This window comes from Podarcis melisellensis (genome assembly GCF_964234715.1).
Source record: "Podarcis melisellensis genome assembly, chromosome: 10".
Lineage (NCBI taxonomy): Eukaryota > Metazoa > Chordata > Lepidosauria > Squamata > Lacertidae > Podarcis > Podarcis melisellensis.
The window spans coordinates 47385494-47399953 of NC_138542.1; the positions used below are offsets into that span (position 1 = coordinate 47385494).

General features: G+C 44.1%; 1 protein-coding gene across 3 annotated transcripts; it reads right to left on the minus strand.

The window, feature by feature from the left end:
- Positions 1–1374: 1374 nt before the first annotated feature.
- Positions 1375–13146, minus strand: PICK1 (protein interacting with PRKCA 1). Of its 3 annotated transcripts, none has more exons than XM_081928381.1 (13): positions 12909–13146; positions 11911–12000; positions 11243–11354; positions 10253–10381; positions 10072–10138; positions 9771–9860; positions 8882–8935; positions 8085–8147; positions 7100–7233; positions 6175–6267; positions 5020–5070; positions 4428–4572; positions 1375–3129 (listed from the first exon to the last, which is right to left on the minus strand). In XM_081928381.1, the coding sequence occupies exons 2-13, from the start codon at positions 11949–11951 to the stop codon at positions 2876–2878; spliced, it is 1233 nt and encodes a 410-aa protein (XP_081784507.1). In that variant the 5' UTR covers positions 11952–12000; positions 12909–13146; the 3' UTR covers positions 1375–2875. The 3 variants fall into 3 exon arrangements, with proteins under 3 accessions (XP_081784507.1, XP_081784506.1, XP_081784508.1); XM_081928380.1 differs by having other exon boundaries at positions 11911–12004; positions 12909–13145; XM_081928382.1 differs by having other exon boundaries at positions 11911–12004; positions 12974–13144.
- Positions 13147–14460: the final 1314 nt, after the last annotated feature.

The window sequence follows — 14460 nt, forward strand, 5'->3', positions numbered from 1 at the left end:
GGACGAAGCACACCACCACATTCATCAAAAGCCCAATTAAGAACTGGGAGGGGGGGAGAGATTTAATGTATTTTAGTGGGCAATTTCAGGGCAAAACACCTCTGAAGAATCATGCAGAAATGAAAATAAATGCAAGCAGGTCAGACACTTTCAAAAGCTTGTTAGTTTTTCTAACAACCTAGCACAAGCCCATTACTATCTACAGCTATGATATGGTCATTAGTATCTCCATGAACAAATCTTTATGTCTGGTTTCTCCCAGTCTCCGCTTCCTGGTGCCAAGAGAATGCTGCAGATATGACAGGGCCAGCTATGAGATACGAGTTTGAGGACAGAGCAGCCTCTGTGGGCATGTTCATCATGCACACACATATTCTGTAGAGTTTACAGCTAGACACACTGCTCACAAAGACCAATGTTATGGCCAGAAGTCTCAGCAGTTCTATCCAAAATCTTAGAGAGGTGCAGGCAGTGTGGAACACTACAGCCACAGCCTTTGCTTAATAGAGCCATCGTCTCATTTCCCAACCTCTCTTTCTTCACACACACATACGCTCTCAGGATTTTCTCTGCAAACATGCTTGAAAATGTTCAGATTCTCAAGATGCCAAACAATATCAGATCCTTGTGCAGAAAATGTATGGGTGCCCAACATATACAGCACCCCGTGTTGGGTTACCTAAGAAATGAGATTTACTCTTTGCTAAGCTCCTTACATGCCATTCATTCCTTACATGTAGTTTTGCTGCCAGCTGCATATTCAACACGGCAAGACATTAGGGCAGCTTGTTTCTTACTTGCATCACATTTGTGAACTGGTAAGCATTGGTTCCCTTTGAAATAATATATATGTAAGTTTTAAGCATGTTCACTAAGCCAGTGAAAGGTGTTGCACAGCAATCCTTAGGTGAATGCCTGATCTGGAAGGGGATGATCTGAATTTTAAGCCAAGGGACAGTCCTATACAGTGGAACCAAGGCTCCCGAATGCCTCCGTTGTCGTATGTTTCAGTTCTTAAATGCTGAAAATCTGGAAGTAAATGCTTCTGTTTTCGAACATTTTTTGGAACCCGAACGTACGACGCAGCTTCCGCTGAGTGCAAGAAGCCCTTGCAACCAATGGGAAGCCGTGCCTTGGTTTTTGAATGTTTTGGAAGCCAAACAGGCTTTGGGAATGGAATTCTGTTTGAGAACCGAGGTACCACCGTATATGGAGAAGTGCAACTGCACTGGTCTCCGTGCCATATTTTCTGACTGCAAAATTGATCAATAGTGCCTGCCCTTCATGTCTCTTCCTGTGACCAGGAACAAAAGGATCAAGGAGAGACAAGCCAAATGGTTAAGAAGCCAGGAGGAAAAAGGTAAGACAACAACGTTCACATTTTTCTTTATTAGTCACACAGTTCAACATGTAAAAGCGCTCTGAAGAGTACGCTGGACCCACATGGTCTTTTCTTGGCCAGTCATAGAGAAAGACACAACAGAAATAAAAAAACCAAGGGGAAAGCATATATGTCATAAATTTTAAGCTCTTCTGTAGCTTCTCTCCTTGCCAGTTGGCACAATCTACGTAAGAGTTAAGCTGAAACCAACACCCCTTTATTACCAAAGGATCACTCTTGCTAATCAGGACAAAATGCTATTCCATTGCATGAAAAAAATATCAGGATACAGGATTGGAATAATTCCTCAGAAAACAAGCAAGCCTTCTCTCCCCGCCCCTCTTCCTTTGGCGTTGGGAGATTCATGTGGGCGAGTGAGGGGGTTGCGGACACTGGTCAAGGCGCATAATAGGCTCTCTGTCCTCAGAAGCAACATTTCCAAAGGAATAAAAGTAAATGTGTAGGTGTAATGAAAGTGCAGTGTAGGAATTGAGAGCTTTAATGCTTAAACTGGCTGTTTGATCTTTAACCTCAGCCAATCTATGGGCCTCATTCCACGGATAATCATCCCCCCTCGCCAAGATATGTTTGCTTTTTTCCAAATCTAACACCTTCTTAAATACTATATAAGGCTTAAGTTTTAGAAAACGTCATGCAGCAAAGCACCTATGCAAGATAAAGGCAGGCTGTGAGATCCTTAAAACCAGAGGGGATTGGGAATGTAAACCTGGGTAATCTCTCCCCAGTGTCAAGTCCCATATGGCTGGTCCATACTGACTTGATCCTAATGAGAAGAATGATAGAGACAAAAACTGATTCTCCTGGATGTCCTTCCGAAGCCCTTTATTGATTAGTCTCTCAGAGGCTGATCGTTCTGGCTTCACCCAGCTTCCCTTCACCCTGATTCCTTTCTTGTCTAATAAGAGCCATGCCTAGTAGGAGGGAAGGGGCATGTTGTAAGACCTGCCTACTAACAGCAAGGTAAGTTAAGAGAAAGAAGGAAGGAGACCAAACTTATCCACTTCCATTCTTCTCACACACTGGAAAGTAGGAATGGGGACAAGTTTTTGGACTTAGCTGATGCACAAGGAGGTCAGGCTGACTGCAAGAACCATTACTGACATTTTAGTTAATGAAAGGGTGTGTTTGTGTGTGTCCTGCACATTCAGTCACAATCCCTCTGCACAGAGAGCCACCATGGGATGAGGTTCAAGGGTGTTCTCCCAGGTAGTTGTCTCTTTCCTGCCACTTCCAGGGATGGGAAGTAAGATTTGGGGGAAAGAGAGACAAGGAAGGAGGAAAGGGTTTTCTGAAAGAGGGATTGTGCAAAAGCACTTTCGGCACAAGGCCCACCCCCTTGCCCACATCCAGAACAGAATCTTGATTCCCCAACTGGGCTTATACAGACAAAAAAAGTCAATGTGGACAAGTTGCCTAGAGAAATAGAATTTATCAGTCTCTGAAGGGATTTCCCACTCCATCAAGTCCATGAGCTCAGGCATCATCAATGAGCTTCTCGCCATTCTCTTCCTCCTTCCTGTTGCACTCGCGGCTTCCGCAACCTTCCTCTTCGTCCTCATCTTCTGCACCGTCTGTGAAGACATCCTTCTGGCCATAGCTCAACGTGGTACGTGCCAGGTCCACTTCGATGGGGAAGACGTCGGCATCCCGCAGCACCGCGTAGCAGTCGTCATAGTACTTGGAAAGGGTCGAGACAAAGCGCTGGAGTTGGAACACAATGTCTTGCACTGCAAGAGAGGACAGACAGATTCCTCACAGTTACTGCAACCCTTGTTTTTAGCAGCCTGGCTTATTAGTTCAAATGCTACTTACTGTTTAAAGCAAAAGGCCTAAACGCCAAAAACTGTGGAACCAAGAGCAAACCCTTGGAAATAGACTTTTTGGAACTCAGTGGGTATGACTTCCTGGTATAATATATGCAGCACTGCAAAGTGAAGGGTCCAGAATGGATCAATTCAACCAAGCAGAGTCAGCAATTGCTTATAGACAAAAGGAAGGTAAGCTGACATACATGGGAGAGATCTCAAGGTGCAGGGTCTCAACAGGAAGCAGCTGTTTATTATTTTATTATACCTGACCCTATTGTGTTGTTATGGGATATAACCAGGGCTTTTTTTCCAGCTGGAACTAAGTTCTGGCACCTCTCAGGGGGCCACCATTGGCAATCTAAGATAACAAGGGAGGCATTCTGCCACCTCTTTTTCTAGAAAAATAAGCACTGGATACAACATTTTGAAAAGGTGCTCCTGTATGCATCTCCCCCCACCCTTCCTCCTAAACAAGGACATAGTTGTTCATGCTGCTCAACACTCCTTAAGCACTAAGGTCACTTTTTCAAAAAAGGAAAAGTTTTTTTTTAAAAAAAAAATTGCACATCACAGTGTTCTATCCTTGATCTTTCAGCTTCACCTCAGAGAGCTCCCCCAGAACAAAGACACCTCTCTAATTCAACCTCCCTCCACACTGTATGTCTGATGTTCTAATGTCACTCTGAAATATCCCTCTGCTTTTCTAGTTCCAGGAACATTAACGTTCTTATCCCACTACAGCAAAGGCAGGCAAATAAGTTTCTATCTGTCACACACACACAGAGATCTGGAAAAGTCACAACTAGAGTGAAAGAAAGGTCCAGAATCTGGGTGTGTTTCCTGTGAAGACCAACATTGTTCTTTACATTTTGGCTCAGCTGCTGGCTCATAAAACATCTGGATCTTGTTACAGATCTTGGTTTCCCAGTTACCCATCCCTGCACTGGAGCAATGGCACATTTGGCTGAACAGCTGGTGTACTTCAAGACTGGGCGGGGAAGAACACAGCCAGCCTCAGGTAAGAAGTAGTAGCATACTTGATGGCAGATGAACATTATTGGCTCCAGGGCAGGGGTGGGGAGCCTGCAGCCCTCCAGACATTGTTGGAGTCCATCTCCCATCAGCCCCAGCCAGCATGGCCAATGGTCAGGGATGAAGGGAGTTTTAGACATCAGAGTCTCCACAAACTAGTCTTTGGAAAAGGCAACCCCACTCACCATGTTTCTGGTCCAGCAGCTCCATCTTTTCTAGCACATCCTTCCGCATCTTGGCAAAGCGCGTCCGTGCCTCCTGGCGGCAACGCAGGATTAAGCGGTATTCGTAATTCCCAGTACTGACTCGGTAGAGAGGCTCTCCCAGTGCCTGCCCAAAATACGACATCAATGTAGCAACCAACCACAAATCATGCAATGGCTTCATGTATGGCTAAATGCTTCCCTAATGTGCCCGGCCAAACTTCAGCTTCTCACTTGATCATGCTACAAACCTGGCTGGTCAACAGCTAAACTTTAAAAGCTATACATCCTGTTAGCTGCTTGCTTGGTAAGGTACAAATGACCACAGCGCTTGAAGTAAGTTCTAATTCCCCTGAGCCACAATTTAGAGTTGGGGGAAACTGTCATAAATAGTGTCAATCTGCACATCAATGGAAGATTCAGAAGAATGCCACTTTGGTGAGCATGAGCATAGTACACTCACCCCTGCATTTAAGTTTGTGGAAGCAGGCAAGCAGGCAATAGGAGCGCCTACGAGCAAAGATGGGACTATGATGGGATGTAACCACTGTACATGCTAGTGCTCAGTACTTACAATGCAGCTGTATTCCTCATCATCCATCTCCTTCACCTTGAGACAGTAAGACTGAAAGAGAATAAGAAATAAGCAATGTTACAAACTCCTACCATCCATACAGACAGATTGGGATGTGCTTTTAAGTGGGGATGGACAGAAATGTCACTTCTAATTTCTCCAAGTTCCACATTTCTTCCAATGGTGGCTGTGCACACACCATGCATTGAAAGCACACAATGACTCTTACCCCACACAGAACTACAGTTCCCAGTATCCTTAATAAACTACAGTTCTCAGGACATAGAAAGGGGAAACCGGCACATGCTAGTGTAGGAACTTGTTCTAGGGAGACCGCAGTCAATAAACAAAAAGAAAAACAGTGAATGGACGCATGTGTCAAAAAGTAACAGTGTGCTGCTTCCTCAGTGGTCAGGCTTGGCAATGAGGAGATAGCCCACACTAAGATCAGAGAGATGTAAACCCTGAAAAAGAAAGGAGGTGGCATTTCACAACATCTCTTCTTCCCCGATTGCCCAAGCCGAGGGAATGAAAAGAAATTAAACAGAAGTAAGATTTGCGCCTGAATACGAGAAAACATGTCCTATTCAAAGCTAGTTCTTATGTCTCAACATTCATGCTGTGATGGAATTGCTGCCAGGAAGACATACCCACTGCAGCTGTGGAATGGTACATATTTGTATGGCACTACTGGTTTGAACTGGGGCCTTGTCCTATCCCCTTGGGTTCTATTCTTGTCCTATCCCCTTCTAGCTCTTGTTTTTATTTTAAAACAGGAAAAATGAGCAGACCTGAACAAAACAGCACCCTGTCTAGCTACCAACAGCATGCTGTGAATGCTACTACAATCCGATCGCACAAGCTGCTCCATTTAGGAGCTGTATTCTGGTGCTGCCAGTTTCCCTTGGCTTGATATGTCTGACCTGGGAGTGCACGGCAAAGCCATCGGTAGGTCCCTTGCATGAAATGTCTACTTGTTCTGAATGTTTCTGTGACTTACCATTTTAGGAAGCCTGAGTGAACAAACAGATCCTTCTGTAATTCCTTCTCCTTGTTCACTACTGGCATAACACCCAGGACCCACTATTGTCAGTATTTCAGGCTACACGGACCACTCTCTTGAGCATTCTTAACAACAACAAAAGAACAGCTTACCAAATACTCAAACTTGACATCCAGATACTTCTTGATAGTTAGCCTTGTGTCAGGAATGGCCTTGTTCAGGTAAGTGTTCAGGTCAGTCAGCATCTGTAAGGAAAGGCTGAACGGTGAAAAATGTTGGACCAAACAAAGCAGAAAAGGTTCTTCTGCATGCAACAAGCCTAGTAATCTCAAGAAGTGGATGTGATCTGTGAACATCAACCCTTCCGTCAGCTCTCAGCATAGTTAAAACGCTGGATGCACAATGGAGCCTCCCTCTCACTTAAGAGGACCTGATGCAACATCTGTTAGCCAATCTGAGGGAGGCTCTGCTCACCACTCCTGTTATTGGTCCGATCCAAAGCCACGTAAAATTAGCACCCTTCTGCCACTTCCACCTACTCCTCTGTCTTAGTTCAAGGCATTCCAGGTCTATGAGCCCCCCTTCCCCCACCACTACCCCATATCTGGCTTCCTCTGTTTTAATGGACCTTGACGTGTCCCTGCCTAGCTGGAAGAGGTGATGTGGAGAGAGCAGACAAGCAGAGCTAGATGAAAAGCCCCACGCAACAGTGAGTAAAGAGCTGTACTACAACTGGCCTAATGCCACCCTTTGTCATCCAACTTATCTGCCTCACCTCACTTTTGCCCTCCAAAGGAGACTGCAAACCATTTATTCTTATTTTTAATTGAATTTATATACTGCCCTATACCTGGGGGTCTCAGGGTGGTTCGCAGTGTTACCTTAGTCTCTGTAAAAAACACCAGACATTCCCTGGAAGGCGATGAACTCCCCTTCATTGGAGGTTTTTAAGCAGAGGTTGGATGGCCATCTGCCACAAATGCTTTAGCTAAGATTCCTGCATTGAAGGAGGTTGGACTGGAAGACCCTTGAGGTCCTTCCAACCCTACAAAATTCTACGATTCTATGTTTCTTTACCGGTTTGATAGTTTTTAGAAGGCGGATTCCAAACTTCTCAATGCTGCGATGGGCATCTGCAAATTTCACAAAGGCTTCGCTTGCAGCTGGTTGAGGCTCCCGTACACCAATGACCGAGAAAACATCACCAAATGCTGGGCAAAAACAGCAAAACATGCAAATGGGGACCATAGTCAAAATAACAGGTGCATTTTCAGGCTTGTTGTCTATCAATCTGGACTATTTCCTCATTTCAGTTCATGATCATTACCGTAGTATAAACACCATGCTTTTACTACTTCAAATATCATCACAGCCCGGCCAGCAAGGTCAGAAGACACTGCCCCACCTACCTACCCTTAATGGAGGCCCATACTGCTCTGAGACTAGACTTGGCTGCAACCCAACAGGTATCCTCCAAGCCCACCATTATCAGTCATTTGCTTCATGGTGTTCCCTGCTCTCCAGAGAAATTGGCAAGGCTTTACTCCAAGCAGTTTATGAAAACCCCCTGATCTAGTGAGTTGTGGGGGGTAGTCAAGGTCTAGGTGGCATAGGTTTTGGTATGGGGTGGGTTTTTTTGCTGGGGGGGGGTTATAGACAGGGTGGGGAGCAGCACAAGCAGGGGTGGAGCCTCTAGTGGAATGCATATGTCCACGGGTGACACAAACAATTCAAATCGGTTGAAATAAGATCCTAAGCCCATCTTTTGGAATAGCACGTCTATTGATTTGAGCACCTGATACAGATACATTTTAAACTGCTTTTCTGCAGGCCAATAGCAGGAGAGAAGCTCAAAAGGATTTTTTTACCTGTCAGCGCACACACTTGAGAGAAGCAAATCCCAAAACACTTTACAAGCTACTGGCACCAAGACCCGTAGTTCTCATAATTGTCTTGGATGACAATTATAGCATTTTCAAGGTCTAAGATGAGAGATTTCCTGCCCACAGAAGCATGTGCCATGATTTGGTCACAACCTGAAAGTCTTCTGGTCCATGTTTACCTCTGTGAGTTTGAGAAAGTTCAAAGAAAGCTCTGAGGAGACTCTTTGTGTGTTCCGTCATGCCTAGACAGAGTTAGAGGGGAAAAAGAAAACATTCACTATGGACATGGGGTGGGGTATCATTACTTTTAAATTCAGGACATTAGCACCACAGCAGGCATTTGCGAAAATAAAATAAAGAACAGGTGTGGTTGGGGGGGGGGGAATCTCTACTGACTTCGCCTTCGTACGATGAGAAAAATGTAGCCTATGCTGGTTCTTGTCAGTGAGACTTCCTGCAGGAAAAGACTGTGTGGCAAGAGCAGTACTGACCTGGATGTCATTAACTGCTCTGCTCCTGGGTTGGTTTCTGTGTGTGCGCGCACGCAGGGACATGCAAGTGATTCTTGGAAGGATTTACTCTCTGCCCTACCAGCAAGACCAAAACTGTGGTAACATAAAGGTTATTGACCATCTTGTATAGGTTAAGGTTGTCTGTTGGTTTGTCCTAGGGTGGAATATTGTTCTAGGGTGAAATATTTACCTGTCCCCATTGAAAAAAAACTCTGCAAGCCCTCTTAAAGATTTAAGTGGTGGAAAAACAGAATATAAATCTAATAAAGAAAATAAATCTTGTCTCTTATCTACTATGCGTATATCAGGGGTAGCCTCCTGGGCTGAAACCTTAAAAGCTTATAGGCCATGAGGGTGAGATATGTTTCTCAAAGTATTCAATCCTTCAATAAATGATCAACATAAGTCCCAAGACACAAACCCCTTTCTACGTTTCACAACAAGGAAGGAAAATGTCTATTTACCTTTGTATAGCTCTGCGGTCCTCTCCAGCTCTTCCAGTCTTTTTACTAACCCATCTACCAAAAAGAGAGAGAGAGAGAACCAGGGAAAGGGGTAGGAATCCATTATTACAATGAGAGTTTGATGCCATAAGAGCTGAAATCCTCTAGTTAGGGTACCCATTGTCAGAGCTTTCACAAACGCGCATTCATGATACAGATTTATGAAACAGGCATCAAGTCACATAGAAACAAATGTGGAAGTGCGGGTGTATGTGCTGTGCAGAGAAAGGCAACCCTCTTCATGTCACCTAGAAAAGAGAATGAAGAATGACAAAGCAGTGGAGTCCAGAGAGCAAACTACGAAAAGTTTGAGCAGTGGTGAGGCAAGTGAGAAAGAGGAAGAGAAAAGTTGTCAGACAGACTTTAGAGCAGGAAAAGACTGCCTAGAGCTGAAGGAGAGGGTCCTGAAATCACACATCTTTTCACAAATTCAGGAGAAAGAATACTGTATTTGGATTCTCTAGTTCATCAAATTTCTGCCAACTTTCACTGTCAGCCTTGTGATATAGCACAACGAAATGTTCAAGTACTTCACACATATTATCTCATTAATCCTTACAACAGTTCTGAAGGTAAGGGGAAGTATTATTACTCCTACACTGCAGATGAGGGGCTAAGGCTGAGACAGAGTACGCTGCCGATGAAGGTGAGATTTGAACCGAGGACTTTCTGGTTCACATCTCATTATTTAGCCCAGCTCTCAATGCCACAAAATTATGAACCAATGCAGAAGGCCACTTTCAGGACAACACACACTTTGTAAGTGTGTGAGAATGTGAAAATGGTCCTTGGCATCGCTTGGAACAGTCACAGAGGCCAAGTGTGAATGTCCTCCTTGAATGCTGCTTACCGTTACAGAGGATGGCTCGGCTCAGTCCCAGGGCATCTGCTGTCCCTGAACTCATGTTCTCTACCAGGCGGTGCTTCACTTTCTTCAGCACTATATTCCAAGAAAGAAACACACTCTGTGAGCAGAATCATTTCGCTATGCCGATAGCACAGCAATTATACTATTATATCTAGTCATACAGAAGAAGCCCAATGAAGAGGAAATCATAACTGGGCTAATTATAAAAGAAATGCCACAGAAAAGCCAGTCCTGTTTATTACATCAGCATTACGAGGGAGACCGAGAGGTCGGCACGACATACCAATATCTAATGTCTTTCCCTGCTTCGGATCAGCCTGGAGTTTGTTGTAATGAATTGTCACTTCTCCCTGGAACACGAAAAGCCAGAGCTATTGTTCTGCAATTGAGAGGAAGGGAGACGACTTCCACTAAAAAGCAACAATGGACACTTTGCATTCCAGAAACCCCTTCCTACCTCTCACCTTCACCACCTGTATCATTTTGGCCACTTCTACTTTGGTTTTCCCTTTGACTGACTTCCCATTCACACCTGTGATTTCATCACCAGCTGCCAAAGTTCCATCCTGAGCTGCAGGACTGTTATCGAATACCTAAAGAGGAAGAGACAGTGAAGGTGAAAGCAGGAAAAAGGGAAAGACGGGAGTAAGGAACCAGAATGGCAGCACACCTGTTTTCATGCCCCTTTGCTCATATTATTTATAAAAAGTCTTTAAACCTCAGAGTTTTCACTCATATCAATTTCATGAATGCTGTTGTTGCACACACTATCATGGTCAAATGGGTCCGTTCCCCCCCCAACCTTGCAGAAACACCATTATCACAGGAGGGATACCTCTGAATCTGCATTTCTCTATGGTGAAAAACTAATATTGGACACCAATAAAAAACATACTCATGATCCCATCTGCTCACATATTTGTTGGATCATCCAAATTAAACAGCCTAATTTCAAATTAAAAATGGCTGTTCTTCACATTTGTGTAGGTCAAAAATTCAAATTTGTTAGATACTGGGAAAACGTCCTTAGTGTCACTTGTGACACATCCCTTGCAGGTGAAAAATGCTGAATACGTTCACAGCTCTCACTGGACCATGAGATTTCCCCTTAGGATTTCTTTTTAGGTCACAAACATGAAATTCAGTAAACTTAATAATATAATTCTTCACAAGTCTATGAAGTATTTTAAAGAGAAAAAGAGCAAATAACAACGGACCAATAGACCAATACAGTTAACTTGCCAAATCTGCCACTCAAGTTGCCCTGTGACAGACAGAAAGGCATTGGGAGACAATGTTCTTGCATTTATGTGTAAGGATGTTGCTGGCAGAAGTCCAGTGAAACTGAGAATTACACTACGCTCAAAACTGTGTGGTCCAATCTCACCCTCAGTGCAATCCTAACTGTCCTTCTTTTCTCTAGGATAAAACACTCCTCTCCTAAAAACACCAACCTGAACTATATAGAGGCAGGGACAGTACTGAGCTCCTCCCCCGATGCTGATACCAATCAGATTTTGAGAGTCCTTTTTCAAGACCACTGTCCCAGGCACAGTGGGAATTCCCCTAGAATAAAACAGAGGTACAGAAATTTGCATAAAAGTGGGTGCCACCATCAATGTGTCATCTCTGCTTTTGGAATATATTGTAGAATATATTGGGACAGCAACGATCACATAACAAACATAACACACGGGAAACACAGTAATTATATTATCAGAGAAAGGAAAATCGTATTATGTGTTTACATACATAAGAGTAATAACAATAACTTATCCTTCTAGTACATGTATTCCTTTCCAGATACAAACCCTCATCCCTGTTCTCTCATAAAATTAAAATCATAGTATCCAACCCAAGTAGGAGATATGTCATTATGAACTGAATTAAGCCCCCAAACCAAGTCATATGCAAATTAGCTCTAAATTCAACCATCTAAGGATATTCAGGGTTATTTTTTAGGGTGCTCATTCCACTTTCTTCCAACCCAAATTCTGTGGGTGCAGTCCAAAATGTTGACAGTACTAATGCCTTATCTGAACAGCTCCTTTTTTTTCCAGAAAAAAGCATATATACATACAAACCTACTGAGTAAAAAGAAAAGAAAAAAGAAGACACTTACAGCTTGTCCTCTTCAATGTCATAGTCCAAGTCTGAAAACATGATTCCAAATTATTGAGGGCTTCTTGTGAGAGACTCTGACTGCTCCAAACTACCTGGAAAGGAGAGAAAAAACCACATCACCTAAGAAGTGACTTGCTACCTCTGAAAGCTCTCTGCCTTCAGTTTTAAATTGATTTGCTGCTGCTGTTTTAAAGTGAATTGTGACTTTGTGACGTTATTCTGGTTGTATGTTGTTGTTTGTTCATTTTTGTTGGTTTTAATCCCTGTAAACCATCCAGATAACTTTGGCTGTAGGGCAGTCTGAAGACGGTATTAAATAAATTAATAAAGTGCTCCAGAGCACACAAATCTCACTGCAGGTAAGTACCATGTCAATGCCACGGCATAAACTATGCTTCCCCATCCCGGTGTTCAAAGCAACATCTAAATCTGCTCTGACTGGTTGGCAGTTCCTCCGAAATGCACAGAATGGATGCCATACAATAACAGAACAGACCATTTTCTTTGTTTTATCATTTCATGGCTCCCATATTTTTTAATGTGCAGAATTCTATATTCATGCACCAGCATGGATACTTTCTGTAGCTCAGGCATGACTGTATTGCTCTACCTTTTGGGCAGCTTCATATACCTAACAGAGAGAGAAGTCTGCTTTCACTAGATAAATTTAGTTTTTACTTATCTAGCATTGCTTGTGTGTGTGTGAAAAGCCTAGAAAATGAATTTTACTTAAACATCACATTCTTCCAAACATCACAATACTACCAACAGTGGTTAACAACAACAACAACCAGCAGCAGCTACATGCCATCGCTATTTTTTCTTCACAACAGCCCTTACGGGGTAGGCTTGGGGGGGGGGGACTGCGAGGCTCTCCTTCCCACAGGTACCGTCCGAGTTCCCTTTTACAACCCTTAAGAAGGAGCGGGATATTATTATTATTATTAATATTATTGGTGGGGGGGGAGGGGGGGTCGTCCTGCCTTTTCCCCTCACCGGAAGCGCCTGGCTCGAGCTCAGCATCCGCATCCACCTGCTGGCTTTCTCATCGCCTCCTCTACCTGTCAAGCCCCAGAGGCTCCCCCTGGATTCTCCACGTCAGTGCCAAACCTCGCCGGAAGCCTCCGCCCACTTCGCTTGCATAGCCACGCCCCTCTCCTCGAGGTCCAAAGGCTGTCGAAGGAGGTTAGGAGGAAAGAAGGAACCCGAGCCCGCTCGTCTCTCGCGATAACAACACTTCGAAGGACGCGGATTGGCGTCAGAATGGGAGGGGGGGGGAAGCAGTTGGTTGCCGCGGTAACAGAGGCAGAACGCGTCGACGTCGCAGCGAGAAGGGGATGTGGGCGGGGCCTAGCAGCCTCTCGTGCTAGGTGGGCGGGAACGGTGACGTGTGACGGGTCCGCTGCAAAACCGTAGAATTACGGTCTATTAGGCGATTTAATTCTGCGGCATGCATGAGGATCTGAATTTTTTATAACAGTGTTGCTCTGGAATTTTTATTTCTAATGGACCAGCGCAGCTGCCTACATTTGTTCGTGTGTGTGTGTGTGTGTGTGTGTGCAAATAGCCATCAGTCGATCGGCCACAACCTTCCATGAAACTGCGACATTTATTTTGTGGCGCCTTAAAAAAAATAAAAAATGTCAGAGGTCCCTCGAATCATAGACTCCCTCCATCAAATGCAAAGAAATGTGAACCTCATTTGGAATGTGGGATTAAAAAAACAAGACCCAAGTGGTTTACTAGAGTGAGTTGAGGCACAAACAGTTGATTTACTCATGCACTGATATAAAATAGTAAAGTCACCCAATTTAACTTCCCTGCTATGTAAGCAATAAATAAGTTATATGGTCTAACACATAGGCTTTACTGTGGTGTAGTGGTTAAGAGCGGTGGACTTGTAATCTGGAGAATCGGGTTCACGTCTCTGCTCCTCCACATGCAGCTGCTGGGTGACCTTGGGCTAGTCACACTTCTCTGAAGTCTCTCAGCCCCACTCACCTCACTGAGTGTTTGTTGTGGGGGAGGAAGGGAAAGGAGATTGTTAGCCGCTTTCAGACTCCTTCGAGTAGTGATAAAGCAGGATATCGAATCCAAACTCCTCTTCTTCTTTCAATCCAAGTCTTATCCAGAAGTTGGGGATCACTGGTTTGAGAACATAAGGAGAGTCTGCCAAGGTTCCTTTACCCCAGGCATCCTATTCTCACAGAGTGGCCAGGCCTGCAAGCAGAACCTGAGCACAAGAGCATTAGTCTCTCCTCCTGTTTCCAGCAACTGATATTCAGGAGAACTGATAGTGGAGGTAGAACATAACCATTGTGGCTAGTAGCCATTGATAGCTGTATCCTCCACGAATTGGTCTAATCCTCTTTTAAAGCCATCCAAGTCAGTGGCCATCACTGCCTTCTGTGGGAGTGAATTCCATAGTTTTAATTTCACTGTCTGAACAAGTACAGTAGTACCTCAGGTTACATATGCTTCAGGTTACATACGGTTCAGGTTACAGACGCCGCTAAACCAGAAATAGTACTTTGGGTTAAGAACTTTG

What these genes read in the sequence shown, in the direction of transcription:
- PICK1 (XM_081928381.1), bottom strand. Translation starts at nt 11,951, where the DNA reads ATGTTTTCAGACTTGGACTATGACATTGAAGAGGACAAGCT. An exon ending in CCGAGCCATCCTCTGTAACG is followed by an intron (nt 8,936 to 9,770) that starts GTAAGCAGCATT and finishes TCTTTTTGGTAG; the next exon opens with ATGGGTTAGTAAAAAGACTG. An exon ending in ATGAGGAATACAGCTGCATT is followed by an intron (nt 4,573 to 5,019) that starts GTAAGTACTGAG and finishes TATTTTGGGCAG; the next exon opens with GCACTGGGAGAGCCTCTCTA.